This window comes from Gossypium raimondii, chromosome 10 (assembly GCF_025698545.1).
Source record: "Gossypium raimondii isolate GPD5lz chromosome 10, ASM2569854v1, whole genome shotgun sequence".
Taxonomy (NCBI): Eukaryota; Viridiplantae; Streptophyta; class Magnoliopsida; order Malvales; family Malvaceae; genus Gossypium; species Gossypium raimondii.
Genome location: NC_068574.1, coordinates 60038075 through 60053822, shown reverse-complemented (window position 1 = coordinate 60053822; position 15748 = coordinate 60038075). Strand labels below are relative to the sequence as shown.

The window sequence follows — 15748 nt, the reverse complement described above, 5'->3', positions numbered from 1 at the left end:
CTAAAATTGAACTTAAATTATTTGGTATCAAAATGGTGGGGACTATTATCCAATAATGTTTTCTCTTGATTCTGTCCCTGCCCGAAGTAGCTAGTGAAGGGGAATAAAGATGTTTCGTATAGGAAAATTGCTTTAACGAAAATGGTGAATGAAATTGATATGGTTGAAAACAAAGAAGAGACTGAGAAATCTGTCGGCGGCCCTTGCTGCAATTTCGATTGTTTTATTAAAGACATAAAAGAACATGTTGTAATTAATTAACTTGCAGTCACATGGCATGCGATGAAGATGGATTTTTTTTTTTAAATTAGATCCAAGGTTATTAAATATTAATAAGTTTATATTTTGATTAATTAATTAGATACAAAATAATCACTAAACTATTCAAAAGATTTTGTTTAAGTCATTAGCGTTAAGTTTGGTTTACAAGCTTCAAACAACAATTCGACGAATAGTATGGTAGATCAGTACCTATTAAAAAATAGAAGAACTTAACATAGATCCAAGTCGATCTGACAGTCAGTGTTGGAGATCGAAGAAGAATGTTATTTGGACTTTGGCTCGTAAATATGAAAAGAAATTGAACCGTAAAAGAAAGGGGAAGAAAAGTTTTCAATTTGTACAAGCGATGCGAACGGAAAAAACTATACAATAAAACAAAGTAATTGAACAAAGTAATTGAATAATTATCTTTCAAAAATTATAAAAATATAAACTATTAAAAATAATGAAATTATATTTTAATCATTATAAGAATTACAAGTTAATTTTAGACATGAAAAAGTTTTCTACTCTTGGATAGATAAGAGCCTAATTGGTTTCCTAAAAATATGATAAATATATCATTTATTTCTTAACTTATAAATTAATACATTCTCCACCTTAACCAAAGACATCTTTTGGCCATGAAATAGCTTCCAAATTGTCGATTCTTAAGCACATAAAACTCAAAAAGCCCCTCAAAACAGATCATCCAATTAGATGGAGGAGCAGGATCGATCCTCTCAACCCCGTCTTCCACATGTCCTCATCTTCCCCCTCCCAATACAAGGCCATATAAACTCCATGATTAAGCTAGCTGAACTGCTAGCTATCGCCGGCTTCAAGCTCACTTTCCTCAACTCCCACCACAACCATGAACGCTTGGTCAAGTTCAACAATATTGCTGCCCATTTTGAAAGATACCCAGGGTTCGAATTCAAGACCATAACCGATGGTCTCCCTCTTGATCATCCTAGGGCAGGGAGCTGGTTCCTTGATATGTTTGAAGATACCATGGAACCTAAGATGAAGCAAAGTTTGAGAGAGGTACTTGTGAATAGTAGCCCACCAGTAGATTGCATAATTGCAGATGGGCTTTTAGGCTTTGCTCTTGATGTTGCAAAGGAGGTTGGAATCCCCATTATTTTTTTTTGTACCAGCAGTCCTTGTAGTTTCTGGGTTTATTATTCTATCCCTGATATAATCCAAGTTGGGGAGCTTCCTATCAATGGTAAATCCTCTTCTTTCTCATCAACTTTGTTTATTATACCATGTTTAGCACTGTTTTTAACTTAGAATAACACAAAACCTTAAGTCGAAATGATTTGACAAGCATGTTGAAGAAATTAACGAGAAAGACATTTGGAATATTCCTGTTAATTAGGCGAGTTGATTTGGTTTAAGTTGGATTAATTCGGAATTTAAAATTTTTAAATCATTTCATGTTTGAATGATTTTGAGTTTCAATGGTTCTTGTCAATTAGATTTACTAATTTAACTTTTAAATTCGAATTATTTTTGTTATTTTGTTTTCGGGTCACTTTAGGTTAGCTAGCTGGGTATTTTTGTGTCGATTTTCAAGTTGAATCATTTCAGGATTTTTTCCATTCGGCTTTAATACTTAAGTTTGGACCACCATGGTTAATTTGTTCCCGTTATTTTTAAGTTCAAGTCGTTCGAAGTTGTGATCATGTTTGAGCTTAGATCATTTCAAATTTGAGTTGTTAAATTTATATGATTAAATAAATTAAATCTGATATGAGTTTGAATTAATTGGGTTTGTGATCATTGACACTAGTAAATGGGTTTTTGTTAAACAATTGAAGGAACTGAAGACATGGACCGGTTAATGACGACAGTGACAGGCATGGAAACTTATCTTCGATGTCGAGACCTTCCTACTTTTTGTCGAAAACTGGACACTGAAGATTCAATATTTATGAAGCTAGTCGTAGAACAGACACGAAAGAGCCTTCAAGCCGATGCCTTGATACTCAACACCGCCGAAGAGCTCGATGGGCCTATACTATCTCAAATACGCACCAAATGCCCTCGTGTCTATGCCGTTGGACCCTTACATGCTCAATTAAACACTAGACTCAATGCAAAACATGGAGAGTCATATGATCACTTCTCGAATACACTTTGGGAAGTGGATAAAAGCTGCATCTTTTGGCTCAATAAGCAACCGGGTCGATCTGTTATCTATGTAAGTTTTGGTAGCATTACGAGCATGTCAAGGGAGCAACTTGTTGAGCTTTGGTATGGACTTCTTAACAGTAAAACGAAGTTCTTGCTTGTTGTAAGGCCAAATTCCGTGATTGGAAAAGATGGTGAAGGGGAGGATGTTGTAATGGAGCTTATGGAGAAGAGTAAGGATCGAGGTTACATTGTAAATTGGGCACCACAAGAGGCAGTCTTGAACCACCCGGCCATTGGCGGGTTCTTTACGCATAATGGATGGAACTCGACTTTAGAGAGCGTTGTCCCAGGGGTGCCTATGATTTGCTGGCCTCAGTTTGCTGACCAACACGTGAATAGTAGGGTTGTGAGTGTGGTGTGGAAAATAGGGTTGGATATGAAGGATGTATGTGATAGCAAGATAGTGGAGAAAATGGTAAAGGATGTGATGGTGGATCGAAAGGAGGAGTTTGCAAAATCCGCATCTGAAATGGCTAAGGTAACCAATCAAAGTGTTAATGTTGGTGGGTCTTCTTATAGTAATTTGGACTGTTTAGTTGAAGATATTAGAATAATGAGCTTTGAACCACCCAGCCGTTGGCGGGTTCTCTTCATTTTAATTTTTTTTTATTGCAATATCTGTTTAAACAAAGTAATTGAATAGCAGTAAAACTTTTCAAAATATCCTTACATGATTGAATATCTTGATCAATTACAATCACCAAAATTTTTTTATTATTAAGCTTAAAAAGATGTGCAACAATAGTTACTTAAATCCTATCAAAATATGCCAATAAAATAGGTAAATTACAAACAACTCAATTGCAAGTTAAGTTGTGACTAACTGAGTAATTGACGAATGATGCAAGCCCCATGACCCAACAACCAGTTTCAGACTAATGGATGTGATGAGTTCACATCATCTCAAAGCTCAACAATAGTGTCAAAGGCCAAACAAATCAAACCAAGATCCAATCAAAGACAATATTCGAGTATGAATTTTTTTGAGGAAAGGGGGATGATATTGTTCGGATGGGATAAAATTTATTAAATTTCATATACCAAAGCTGTCAACTTTCAAGTTTAGGAAATCAACAAACTTGCAGCGCCTTTTCGGATGGGATCCAGGCATATCTGGGTAGAGATTCTTCATGGCGTTCGAAATTTATCTATCTTGGATTTGATTGCTTTTCAGATTATGTCAAAATCTAAGTTTATTTCCTAAAGTCTAGAACCCTAAGTCAAATTCGCGACTTAAACAAACTTTACGATACACTTCCACATTCATCTGCCTCAACCTTTATCAATGACACAAACATTCTCACCCTTTGACACTAACAACTAGAGTATTATCTTCATAAAATGAGCTAACATAAAGAAGTAGCAAGTAGCAAACATTATGAATAAACAGAATACTTAACAGTAATAAGCATGCAAAAGGAGAACTCCCCTTCGATAGTAGCATCAATACATCCCCCCAATAAACACAATAGAACGGGAGCGGGCTTTTATTTCTTTTCTTAAAATGTGAATGCATGGTAAAGATGGTTTCTTTTTTTGCATTATATGTATGAAGTGTTTATAATTATTATTTTCTTTGCTCCACCCTACTCATTATATAAAGTTATTATTTTACCCTATATATTTGTTGATACAACATACAACAAGGGAGGAAGATAAGGAGGAGGTCAAGATGGTGCAATGGAGGCCAATTCACCTAAAGAGGTTGAGAGTCGAAACAAGAACAAAATGACAGACTAACCAAGAAGACAATTGCTCGGTAACTCTAGAGTGCTAAAAAAAGGATCTTTTTACATCATTCCTTAGAATATTTTCTCTTGTCCACTGATATGACATGGGCAGATAAACATTCAATCCCGCAAAATGTGTAAAGGATATTTATAGGCATATATCATGGGTCCTTATCAGTATGAGATTATTGTGCCTAAATGGACTCCTTATCATATAAAGAGTGCATTCATACTAAGAGAATGTTAATACTTAAAATGGGTGGATGGTTCCATCTAAGAGGAATGAGTGGTCTATTGAAGCGTTACTTCAAATGAAGTCAACAAGAGGTCTATGATGCATCTGATATTGACACGTGTCTGAGTGACGGAGGGGTATAGCAACATTAAATATATGTTCGAGCCTTGAATTACATAGTTAAGACTTAGTGGTTTCTGACAATGTTTTTATAATTGAACCCGTGATCAAACCGATCAGACCACCAATTTTTAATTTAATTGATTCAATCGATTAAATCTATTGATTCAATAAAAAATAAATTATAAATATAAAATCTAATTATTTATAAATTTTGAAATCTCATTATTAAAGTTTTGTAAGTCCATTTTAAGACTATATATAGCCCATTGATTGAAAATCTGTAAATCCACTTTTAAAGAATTTAAAAGTTCCTTGCGAATATGCAACTCATCTCTTTTACTCTTTAGACTTATAAATTTCTCTTCCACTTTCTTTTGTCATTCCCTCTTCTCATTTATTCTAACTATTTCTTAAATGATCGGTTTTTTCTATTCATTGCTTCTTCTCAAATACCCAAATCTCTTTTGTATCATTCCAAATCTCATGTTTTTCTTTTTCTTTCTTTACATAAATAAAATATTATTCTAATCGAATTTTTGTCAAGTTTCTAAACCCTATTTAATTGAATTTTAATTGGTTCATAATAGTTCGTTTGTTATCCATTTTAATAAAGAGTGTTGGATGGTCAAATCTACTAATTTTCAATCCAATCAATTTAATTAATCAATACGATTCAATTTCGACAATATTAATTTCTGATTTCTAGTTGCTAATATAAGAAAATTAAATAAATTAATTGTTAGGAATTTTTAATTTTAAGGTAAATTCAATTCCTATTTACTTGGGAGGTTGTCCTAAGTAATCAAAATTATGTTTAAAATATTAAAATAATTAAGAAAAATCAAAATGAAACTACGTATGGTAAAATGAGAATGGATATATTTAATATCTATAATGGAAATAATAAATTATCAAATTAAATATTTATGATGGAACGAAATAGATAATAAAATAATTAAGATTTAACAATATTTGCTAGGTGTTGTTACATTCTCTTCCCAATGGAGGGCAATGTTATGTTGGCTTTACTTTTTGGACCAACAATTGAGAAGTCGCTTTTGTTTGGGATTTTTTTTTTCCAGAAATGGTGCATGAAAGGGTCGGTGAAAATGGGTAGATTGGCTAAATCATGTGACAGTGTCGGTGGTCCTTATTATTGCAATTTGCAGTCACGTGACATGCAATAAGGTGTAATCTTTCTGATTTTTTTTTTTTTTTTTGCAAGTTTTAAAAGTACGAGTTTGACAATGTTGTCATTAATTGCAGGCTGATTTGATGCAAATGCAATTTTTTTATTTATAATAATCAAAACAATACGATTACAGTAAAGTATTTATAAATAAATTGTCTCTGGTGCTCAATCTTTTAGAATATCTTGAATCTCCATAAGGGCTATGGAACATATTTAAAACTTCATCATTTAAGAGTCATTGTTGCTAATGTGTCTATTATTTTATTATTCTTTTTAGGAATGTATCTTAATGACCATTTCTTTTCGTTAGCAAGGATATGTTAAATTCCCTTAATTAAAGTAGAGGTACTTTTTTCAGGCTTATTACTGCTAATAGCTGCTATGACCTTGATACTATCAAAATGAATGGTAACATCATCGTATCCTTATTTTTTAACTATGTGTAAGTCATCAAATGTGCCCCAAAGCTCAGTAGTTACAACTGAACATTTCCCCAAAAAGCGATTCTAGAATTTAATTTCTCTTCCCATCACATATTATCCCACCTACAGCGGAAAAACCAGAAATGAAATTAACGACACTTTCAGTATTAAGAAAAAAACTCATACCTAATTTCGAACGTTCAGGAGATTATTGCGGATCCTTCACCAAGACTTCATTATTGATTAAGTAATATTTCTTTGCTCAACTGTAAGAAACCTTAATAATTTTCTCCAAATTCATTGATTTTCCTTGGAAGTTGAACAGGTTACGATTTTTCTAGATGCGCCAAAGTATTATCTAGAAGAAGCAAGCCCAGACCGAATCTCTCATGTTTTTATCTGATTGGTCCTATAGATTCGAGAACAACCATTTTAAAATATTACCTTCAAAGATCCACTTATTTTGATTGGAAGAAATTATTTGAGTCCAAATATCCTTCGAACATGAACATCCCCTAAAAATTAGTAAAACATCCTCTGTATGGTGACCACAAAAATGACATGACTCATCATCACCAGTTCCCGTCCGGACCCTTTCAGAGTTGGTTAAAAGTCTTTGATTTAGGATTTTCCAGATAAACATATGACGGTGTACCAACGGAGCTCGTGGAAGGGACAAAAGAAAGAGGGTACATAGTGGATTGGGCTCCACAGGAAGATGTCTTGGCCATGGGGCTATTGGTGGGTTTTGAGTCGTAGCGGATGGAATTCGACTTTGGAGAGCGTGACAGCGGGGGTGCCCATGATTTGTTGACCTTGCTTTGGTGACCAACAATTGAACAGTAGGTTTGTGAAGGAAGTGTGGAAATTAGGATTAGATATGAAGGATGTGTGTGATAGAAGAGTTGTGGAGCAAATGGTGAATAACTTAATGGTGGAAAAAAGGGAGGAGATTTTGAAATCAGCTGATGAATTTGCTAAATTGGCTAAAGGATCTGTGAATGTTGGTAGGTCTTCGTATTATAATTTGGACTGTCTAATTGAGGACATAAGAATGGTGAATAAAAATTATTAAAAAAGTGAAATTTTGAGATAGGGACAACAAAATGAGGGACCTTTCCCATCCCCACTTTTTTTATTAAATTATTTTCTAGGTTCCTGCTAATTTCCAATTAAACAATTTGACCCTAATTTCTTTAATTACCTCTTACATCTTTGTCAACTTTTAAATTAATAATCGTATTTGTTTGCTTTTATACTAATATATGATTTTCAATTGATAAAAAAATAAAAATTAGTTTAAAATACTAATATCTCGTATTAATTGATAAGAGTTACGATAATTATCAATATAAATCGATATTGATTGAAATTAATTAAAATATATTAATTTTTTTTACTAAAATTGAACTTAAATTATTTGGTATCAAAATGGTGGGGACTATTATCCAATAATGTTTTCTCTTGATTCTGTCCCTGCCCGAAGTAGCTAGTGAAGGGGAATAAAGATGTTTCGTATAGGAAAATTGCTTTAACGAAAATGGTGAATGAAATTGATGGTTGAAAACAAAGAAGAGACTGAGAAATCTGTCGGCGGCCCTTGCTGCAATTTCGATTGTTTTATTAAAGACATAAAAGAACATGTTGTAATTAATTAACTTGCAGTCACATGGCATGCGATAAAGATGGATTTTTTTTAAATTAGATCCAAGGTTATTAAATATTAATAAGTTTATATTTTGATTAATTAATTAGATATAAAATAATCACTAAACTATTCAAAAGATTTTGTTTAAGTCATTAGCTTTAAGTTTGGTTTACAAGCTTCAAACAACAATTCGACGAATAGTATGGTAGATCAGTACCCATTAAGAAATAAAAGAACTTAACATAGATCCAAGTCGATCTGACAGTCAGTGTTGGAGACCGAAGAAGAATGTTATTTGGACTTTGGCTCGTAAATATGAAAAGAAATTGAACCGTAAAAGAAAAGTGGAAGAAAAATTTTCAATTTGTACAAGCGATGCGAAAAAAACTATACAATAAAACAAAGTAATTGAATAACTATCTTTTAAAAATTATAAAAATATAAACTATTAAAAATAATGAAATTATATTTTTATCATTATAAGAATTACAAGTTAATTTTAGACATGAAAAAGTTTTCTACTCTTGGATAGATAAGAACCTAATTGGTTTCCTAAAAATATGATAAATATATCATTTATTTCTTAACTTATAAATTAATACATTCTCCACCTTAGCCAAAGACATCTTTTGGCCATTAAATAGCTTCCAAATTGTTGATTCTTAGCACATAAAAGTCAAAAAGCCCCTCAAAACAGATCATCCAATTAGATGGAGGAGCAGGATCGATCCTCTCAACCCCGTCCTCCACATGTCCTCATCTTCCCCCTCCCATTACAGGGCCATATAAACACCATGATTAAGCTGGCTGAACTGCTACCTATCGCCGGCTTCAAGCTCACTTTCCTCAACTCCCACCACAACCATAAACGCTTGGTCAAGTTCAACAATATTGCTGCCCATTTTGAAAGATACCCAGGGTTCGAATTCAAGACCATAACCGATGGTCTCCCTCTTGATCATCCTAGGTCAGGGAGCTGGTTCCTTGATATGTTTGAAGAAACCATGGAACCTAAGATGAAGCAAAGTTTGAGAGAGGTACTTGTGAATAGTAGCCCACCGGTAGATTGCATAATTGCAGATGGGCTTTTAGGCTTTGCTCTTGATGTTGCAAAGGAGGTTGGAATCCCCATTATTATTTTTTTGTACCAGCAGTCCTTGTAGTTTCTGGGTTTATTATTCTATCCCTGATATAATCCAAGTTGGGGAGCTTCCTATCAATGGTAAATCCTCTTCCTTCTCATCAACTTTGTTTATTATACCATGTTTAGCACTGTTTTTAACTTAGAATAACACAAAACCTTAAGTCGAAATGATTTGACAAGCATGTTGAAGAAATTAACGAGAAAGACATTTGGAATATTCCTGTTAATTAGGCGAGTTGATTTGGTTTAAGTTGGATTAATTCGGAATTTAAAATTTTTAAATCATTTCATGTTTCAATGATTTTGAATTTCAATGGGTTCTTGTCAATTAGATTTACTAATTTAACTTTTAAATTCGAATTATTTTTGTTATTTTGTTTTCGGGTCACTTTAGGTTAGCTAGCTGAGTATTTTTGTGTCGATTTTCAAGTTGAATCATTTCAGGATTTTTTCCATTCGGGTTTAATACTTAAGTTTGGATCACCATGGATAATTTGTTCCCGTTATTTTTAAGTTCAAGTCGTTCGAAGTTGTGATCATGTTTGAGCTTAGATCATTTCTAATTTGAGTTGTTAAATTTATATGATTAAATAAATTGAATCTGATATGAGTTTGAATTAATTGGGTTTGTGATCATTTACACTAGTAAATGGGTTTTTGTTAAACACTTGAAGGAACTGAAGACATGGACCGGTTAATAACGACAGTGCCAGGCATGGAAACTTATCTTCGATGTCGAGACCTTCCTACTTTTTGTCGTAAACTGGACATTGAAGATTCAATATATATGAAGCTAGTCGTAGAACAGACACGAAAGAGCCTTCAAGCCGATGCCTTGATACTCAACACCGCCGAAGAGCTCGATGAGCCTATACTATCTCAAATACGCACCAAATGCCCTCGTGTCTATGCCGTTGGACGCTTACATGCTCAATTAAACACTAGACTCAATGCAAAACATGGAGAGTCATGTGATCACATCTCGAATACACTTTGGGAAGTGGATAAAAGCTGCATCTTTTGGCTCAATAAACAACCGAATCGATCTGTTATCTATGTAAGTTTTGGTAGCATTATGAGCATGTCAAGGGAGCAACCTGTTGAGCTTTGGTATGGACTTCTTAACAGTAAAACGAAGTTCTTGCTTGTTGTAAGGCCAAATTCCGTGATTGGAAAAGATGGTGAAGGGGAGGATGTTGTAATGGAGCTTATGGAGAAGAGTAAGGATCGAGGTTACATTGTAAATTGGGCACCACAAGAGGCAGTCTTGAACCACCCGGCCATTGGCGGGTTCTTTACGCATAATGGATGGAACTCGACTTTAGAGAGCGTTGTCCCAGGGGTGCCTATGATTTGTTGGCCTCAGTTTGCTGACCAACACGTGAATAGTAGGGTTGTGAGTGAGGTGTGGAAAATAGGGTTGGATATGAAGGATGTATGTGATAGCAAGATAGTGGAGAAAATGGTAAATGATGTGATGGTGGATCGAAAGGAGGAGTTTGCAAAATCCGCATCTGAAATGGCTAAGGTAACCAATCAAAGTGTTAATGTTGGTGGGTCTTCTTATAGTAATTTGGACTGTTTAGTTGAAGATATTAGAATAATGAGCTTGAAAAAACTCACAAAATGAGCTTTGAACCACCCAGCCGTTGGCGGGTTCTCTTCATTTTAATTTTTTTTTATTGCAATATCTCTTTAAACAAAGTAATTGAATAGCAGTAAAACTTTTCAAAATATCCTTACATGATTGAATATCTTGATCAATTACAATCACCAAATTTTTTTATTATTAAGCTTAAAAAGATGTGCAACAATAGTTACTTAAATCCTATCAAAATATGCCAATAAAATAGGTAAATTACAAACAACTCAATTGCAAATTGAGTTGTGACTAACTGAGTAATTGACGAATGATGCAAGCCCCAAGACCGAAGAACCAGTTTTAGACTAATGGATGTGATGAGTTCACATTATCTCAAAGCTCAACAATAGTGTCAACGGCCAAACAAATCAAATCAAGATCCGATCAAAGACAATATTCAAGTATGAATTTTTTCAAGGAAAGGGGGATGGTATATGTACGGATGGGATGAAATTTATTAAATTTCATTCACCAAAGCTATCAACTTTCAAGTTTAGGAAATCAACAAACTTGCAATGCCTTTTTTGGATGGGATCCACGCATATCTGGGTAGAGATTCTTCATGGCGTTCGAAATTTATCTATCTTGGATTTGATTGCGTTTCAGATTATATCAAAATCTAAGTTTATTTCTTAACGTCTAGAACCCTAAGTCAAATTCGCGACTTAAATAAACTTTACGATCCACTTCCACATTCATCCGCCTCAACCTTTATCAATGACACTAACATTCTCACCCTTTGACACTAACAACTAGAGTATTATCTTCATAAAATGAGCTAACATAAAGAAGTAACAAGTAGCAAACATTATGAATAAATACTTAACAGTAATAAGCATGCAAAAGGAGAACTCCGCTTCGATGGTAACATCAATACATCCCCCCCAATAAACACAATAGAACGGGAGCGGGCTTTTATTTCTTTTCTTAAAATGTGAATGCATGGTAAAGATGGCTTTTTTATTTTTTGCATTATATGTATGAAGTGTTTATAATTAATATTTTCTTTGCTCCACCCTACTCATTATATAAAGTTATTATTTTACCCTATATATTTGTTGATACAACATACAACAAGGGAGGAAGATAAGGAGGAGGTCAAGATGGTGCAATGGAGGCCAATTCACCTAAAGAGGTTGAGAGTCGAAACAAGAACAAAATGACAGACTAACCAAGAAGACAATTGCTCGGTAACTCTAGAGTGCTAAAAAGGATCTTTTTGCATCATTCCTTAGAATATTTTCTCTTGTCCACTGATATGACATGGCTAGATAAACATTCAATCCCACAAAATGTGTAAAAGATATTTATAGGCATATATCATGGGGCCTTATCAGTATGAGATTATTGTGCCTAAATGGACTCCTTATCATATAAAGAGTGCATTCATACTAAGAGAATGTTAATACTTAAAACGGGTGGATGGTTCCGTCTAAGAGGAACGAGTGGTCTATTGAAGCGTTACTTCAAATGAAGTCAACAAGAGGTCTATGATGCATCTGATATTGACACGTGTCTCGAGTGACGGAGGGGTATAGCAACATTAAATATATGTTTGAGCCTTGAATTACATAGTTAAGACTTAGTGGTTTCTGGCAATGTTTTCATAATCGAACCCGTGATCAAACCGATCAGACCACCAATTTTTAATTTAATTGATTCAATAAAAAATAAATTATAAATATAAAATCCAATTATTTATAAATTTTGAAATCTAATTATTAAAGTTTTGTAATTCCACTTTAAGATTGTATATAGCCTATTGATTAAAAATTTATAAATCCACCTTTAAAGAATTTAAAAGTTCCTTGCGAATATGCAACTCATCTCTTTTACTCTTTAGACTTATAAATTTCTCTTCCACTTTCTTTTTGTCATTCCCTTTTCTCATTTGTTCTAACTATTCCGTAAAAATCGGTTTTTTTCTATTCATTTCTTATTCTCAAATACCCAAATCTCTTTCGTATCATTCCAAATCTCATGTTTTTCTTTTCTTTCTTCACATAAATAAAATATTATTCTAATCAATTTTTTGTCAAGTTTCTAAACCCTATTTAATTGAGTTTTAATTAGTTCATAACAGTTCGTTTGTTATCCATTTTAATAAAGAGTGTTGGATCTTCCGATCTATCAATTTTCAATCCAATTAATTTAATTAATCAATACAATTCAATTTCGACAATATTAATTTCTCGTTTCTAGTTGCTAATATAAGAAAATTAAAATAAATTAATTGCTAGGAAATTTTTAATTTTAAGGTAAATTCAATTCCTGTTTACTTGGGAGGTTGTCCCAAGTAATCAAAATTATGTTTAAAATATTAAAATAATTAAGAAAAATCAAAATGAAACAACGTATGGTGAAATGAGAATGGATATATTTAATATCTATAATGGAAATAATAAATTATAAAATTAAATATTTATGATGGAACGAAATAGATAATAAAATAATTAAGATTTAACAATATTTGCTAGGTGTCGTTTCATTCATTTTCTTCCCAATGGAGAGCAATGTTATGTTGGCTTTACTTTTTGGACCAACAATTGAGAAGTCGCTTTTGTTTGGGATTTTTTTTTTCAGAAATGGCGCACGAAAGGGTCGGTGAAAATGGGTAAATTGGCTAAATCATGTGACAGTATCGGTGGTCCTTATTATTGCAATTATGATAAAATCAAGTTGTAATAAATAATTGCAGTCACGTGACATGCAATAAGGTGTAATCTTTCTGATTGTTTTTTGCAAGTTTTAAAAGTACGAGGTTGACAATGTTATCATTAATTGCAAATGCAATTTTTTATTTATAATAATCAAAACAATACGATTACAGTAAAGTACTATTTATAAATAAATTGTCTCTGGTGCTCAATCTTTTAGAATATCTTGAATCTCCATAAGGGCTATGGAACAGATGTAAAACAACATCATTTATGAGTCATTGTTGCCAATGTGTCTATAATTTTATTATTTTTGAGGAATGTATCTTAATGATCATTTCTTTTCGCTAGCAAGGATATGTTAAATTCTCTTAATTAAAGTAGAGGTAGTTTTTTCTGGTTTATTATCGCTAATAGCTGCTATGACCTTGATATTATTAAAATGAATGGTAGCATCATCGTATCCTTATTTTCTAAATATGTGTAAGCCATCCAATATTCCCCAAAGCTCAGTAGCTACAACTGAACACTTCCCCAAAAACGATTATTTCTAGAATCCAATTTCCCTTCCCATAACATATTACCCCACCTGCAGCGGCAAAACCAGAAATAAAATTAACGACACCTTCAGTATTAAGAAGAAAACCCATACCTGATTTCGAACGTTCAGAAGACTATTGCGGATCCTTCACCAAGACTTCATTATTGACTAAGGAATATTGCTTTGCTCAACTGTAAGAAACCTTAAAAATTTCCTCTAGATTTATTGATTTTCCTTGGAATTTGAACAGGTTACGATTTTTCCATATGCGCCAAAGTATTATCCCGAAGAAGCAAGCCCAGACCGAACCTCCCGTGTTATTATCTAATTGATCCGGTAGATTCGAGAGCAACCATTCTGAAATATTACCTTCAAAGATCCATTTATTTTGATTGGAGGAAATTATTTGAGTACAAATATCCTTCGAACATGAACAGCCCCTAAAAACTAGTAAAACATCCTCTGTATGGTGACCACAAAAATGACATGACTCATCATGACCAATTCCCGTTCGGACCCTTTCAGAGTTGGTTGAAAGTCTTTGATTTATGATTATCCATATGAACATGTGACGGTGTACCAACGGACCTCGTGGAAGGGACAAAAGAAAGAGGGTATACATAGTGGATTGGGCTCCACAGGAAGATGTCTGGCCCATGGGGCTATTGGTGGGTTTTTGACTCATAGCGGATGGAATTCGACTTTGGAGAGCGTGACAGCGGGGGTGCCCATGGTTTGTTGGCCTTGCTTTGCTGACCAACAATTGACCGGTAGGTTTGTGGAGGAAGTGTGGAAATTAGGATTAGATATGAGGGATGTGCGTGAAAGAAGAGCTGTGGAGCAAATGGTGAATGATTTAATGGTGGAAAAAAGGGAGGAGATTTTGAAATCAGCTGATGAATTTGCTAAATTGGCTAAAGGATCTGTGAATGTTGGTAGGTCTTCGTATTATAATTTGGACTATCTAATTGAGGACATAAGAATGGTGAATAAAAATTGTTAAAAACGTGAAATTTTGAGATAGGGACAACAAAATGAGGGGCCTTTCCCATCCCCACTTTTTTTATTAAATTATTTCCTAGGTTCCTGCTAATTTCGAATTAAACAATTTGACCCTAATTTCTTTAATTACCTCTTACATCTTTGTCAACTTTTAAATTAATAATCGTATTTGTTTGCTTTTATACTAATATATGATTTTCAATTGATAAAATAAATTAAAAATTAGTTTAAAATATTAATATCTCGTATTAATTGATAAGAGTTACGATAATTATCAATATAAATCGATATTGATTGAAATTAATTAAAATATATTAAATTTTTTTTTACTAAAATTGAACTTAAATTATTTGGTATCAAAATGGTGGGGACTATTATCCAATAATGTTTTATCTTGATTCTGTCCCTGCCCGAAGTAGCTAGTGAAGGGGAATAAAGATGTTTCGTATAGGAAAATTGCTTTAACGAAAATGGTGAATGAAATTGATATGGTTGAAAACAAAGAAGAGATTGAGAAATCTGTCGGCGGCCCTTGCTGCAATTTCGATTGTTTTATTAAAGACGTAAAAGGACATGTTGTAATTAATTAACTTGCAGTCACATGGCATGCAATAAAGATCAATTTTTTTTTAAATTAGATCCAATTAGGTTATTAAATATTAATAAGTTTATATTTTGATTAATTAACTAGATATAAAATAATCATTAAACTATTCAAAAGATTTTATTTAAGTTATTAGCTTTAAGTTTGGTTTACAAGCTTGAAACAACAATTCGGCGAATAGTATGGTAGATCAGTACCCATCAAGAAATAGAAGAACATAACTTAGATCCAAGTCGATCTGACAGTCAGTGTTGGAGATCGAAGAAGAAAGTTATTTAGATTTTGGTTCGTAGATATAAAAAGAAATTGAACCGTACAAGAAAAGGGGAAGAAAAGTTTTCGATT

At 33.2% G+C, this 15748-nt stretch overlaps 1 protein-coding gene, 1 long non-coding RNA gene and 1 pseudogene across 10 annotated transcripts in view; 2 read left to right on the top strand and 1 right to left on the bottom strand.

The window, feature by feature from the left end:
- Positions 1-15748, top strand: part of LOC105777208 (7-deoxyloganetic acid glucosyltransferase) — a 49245-nt gene that overhangs the window by 18406 nt on the left and 15091 nt on the right. For 2 of the 8 annotated variants that reach the window (XM_052622923.1, XM_052622922.1), the window contains 2 exons: positions 1309-1492; positions 2088-3177. The exons of 1 other annotated variant lie outside the window; for it this stretch is intronic. In XM_052622923.1, the coding sequence (XP_052478883.1) occupies positions 1309-1492; positions 2088-3106 (1203 nt within the window). In that variant the 3' untranslated portion in view covers positions 3107-3177. Of the gene's footprint in view, positions 1-981; positions 1493-2087; positions 3178-15748 lie in introns of those variants that run through there. 5 more of the 8 variants (XM_052622920.1, XM_052622921.1, XM_052622924.1 and 2 more) reach the window with 5 other exon arrangements.
- The window catches only part of LOC128034138 (uncharacterized), a 47048-nt gene that overhangs the window by 18352 nt on the left and 12948 nt on the right, over positions 1-15748 (bottom strand). The window lies entirely within an intron of this gene.
- On the top strand, positions 8476-10691 carry LOC105775755 (7-deoxyloganetic acid glucosyl transferase-like; annotated as a pseudogene).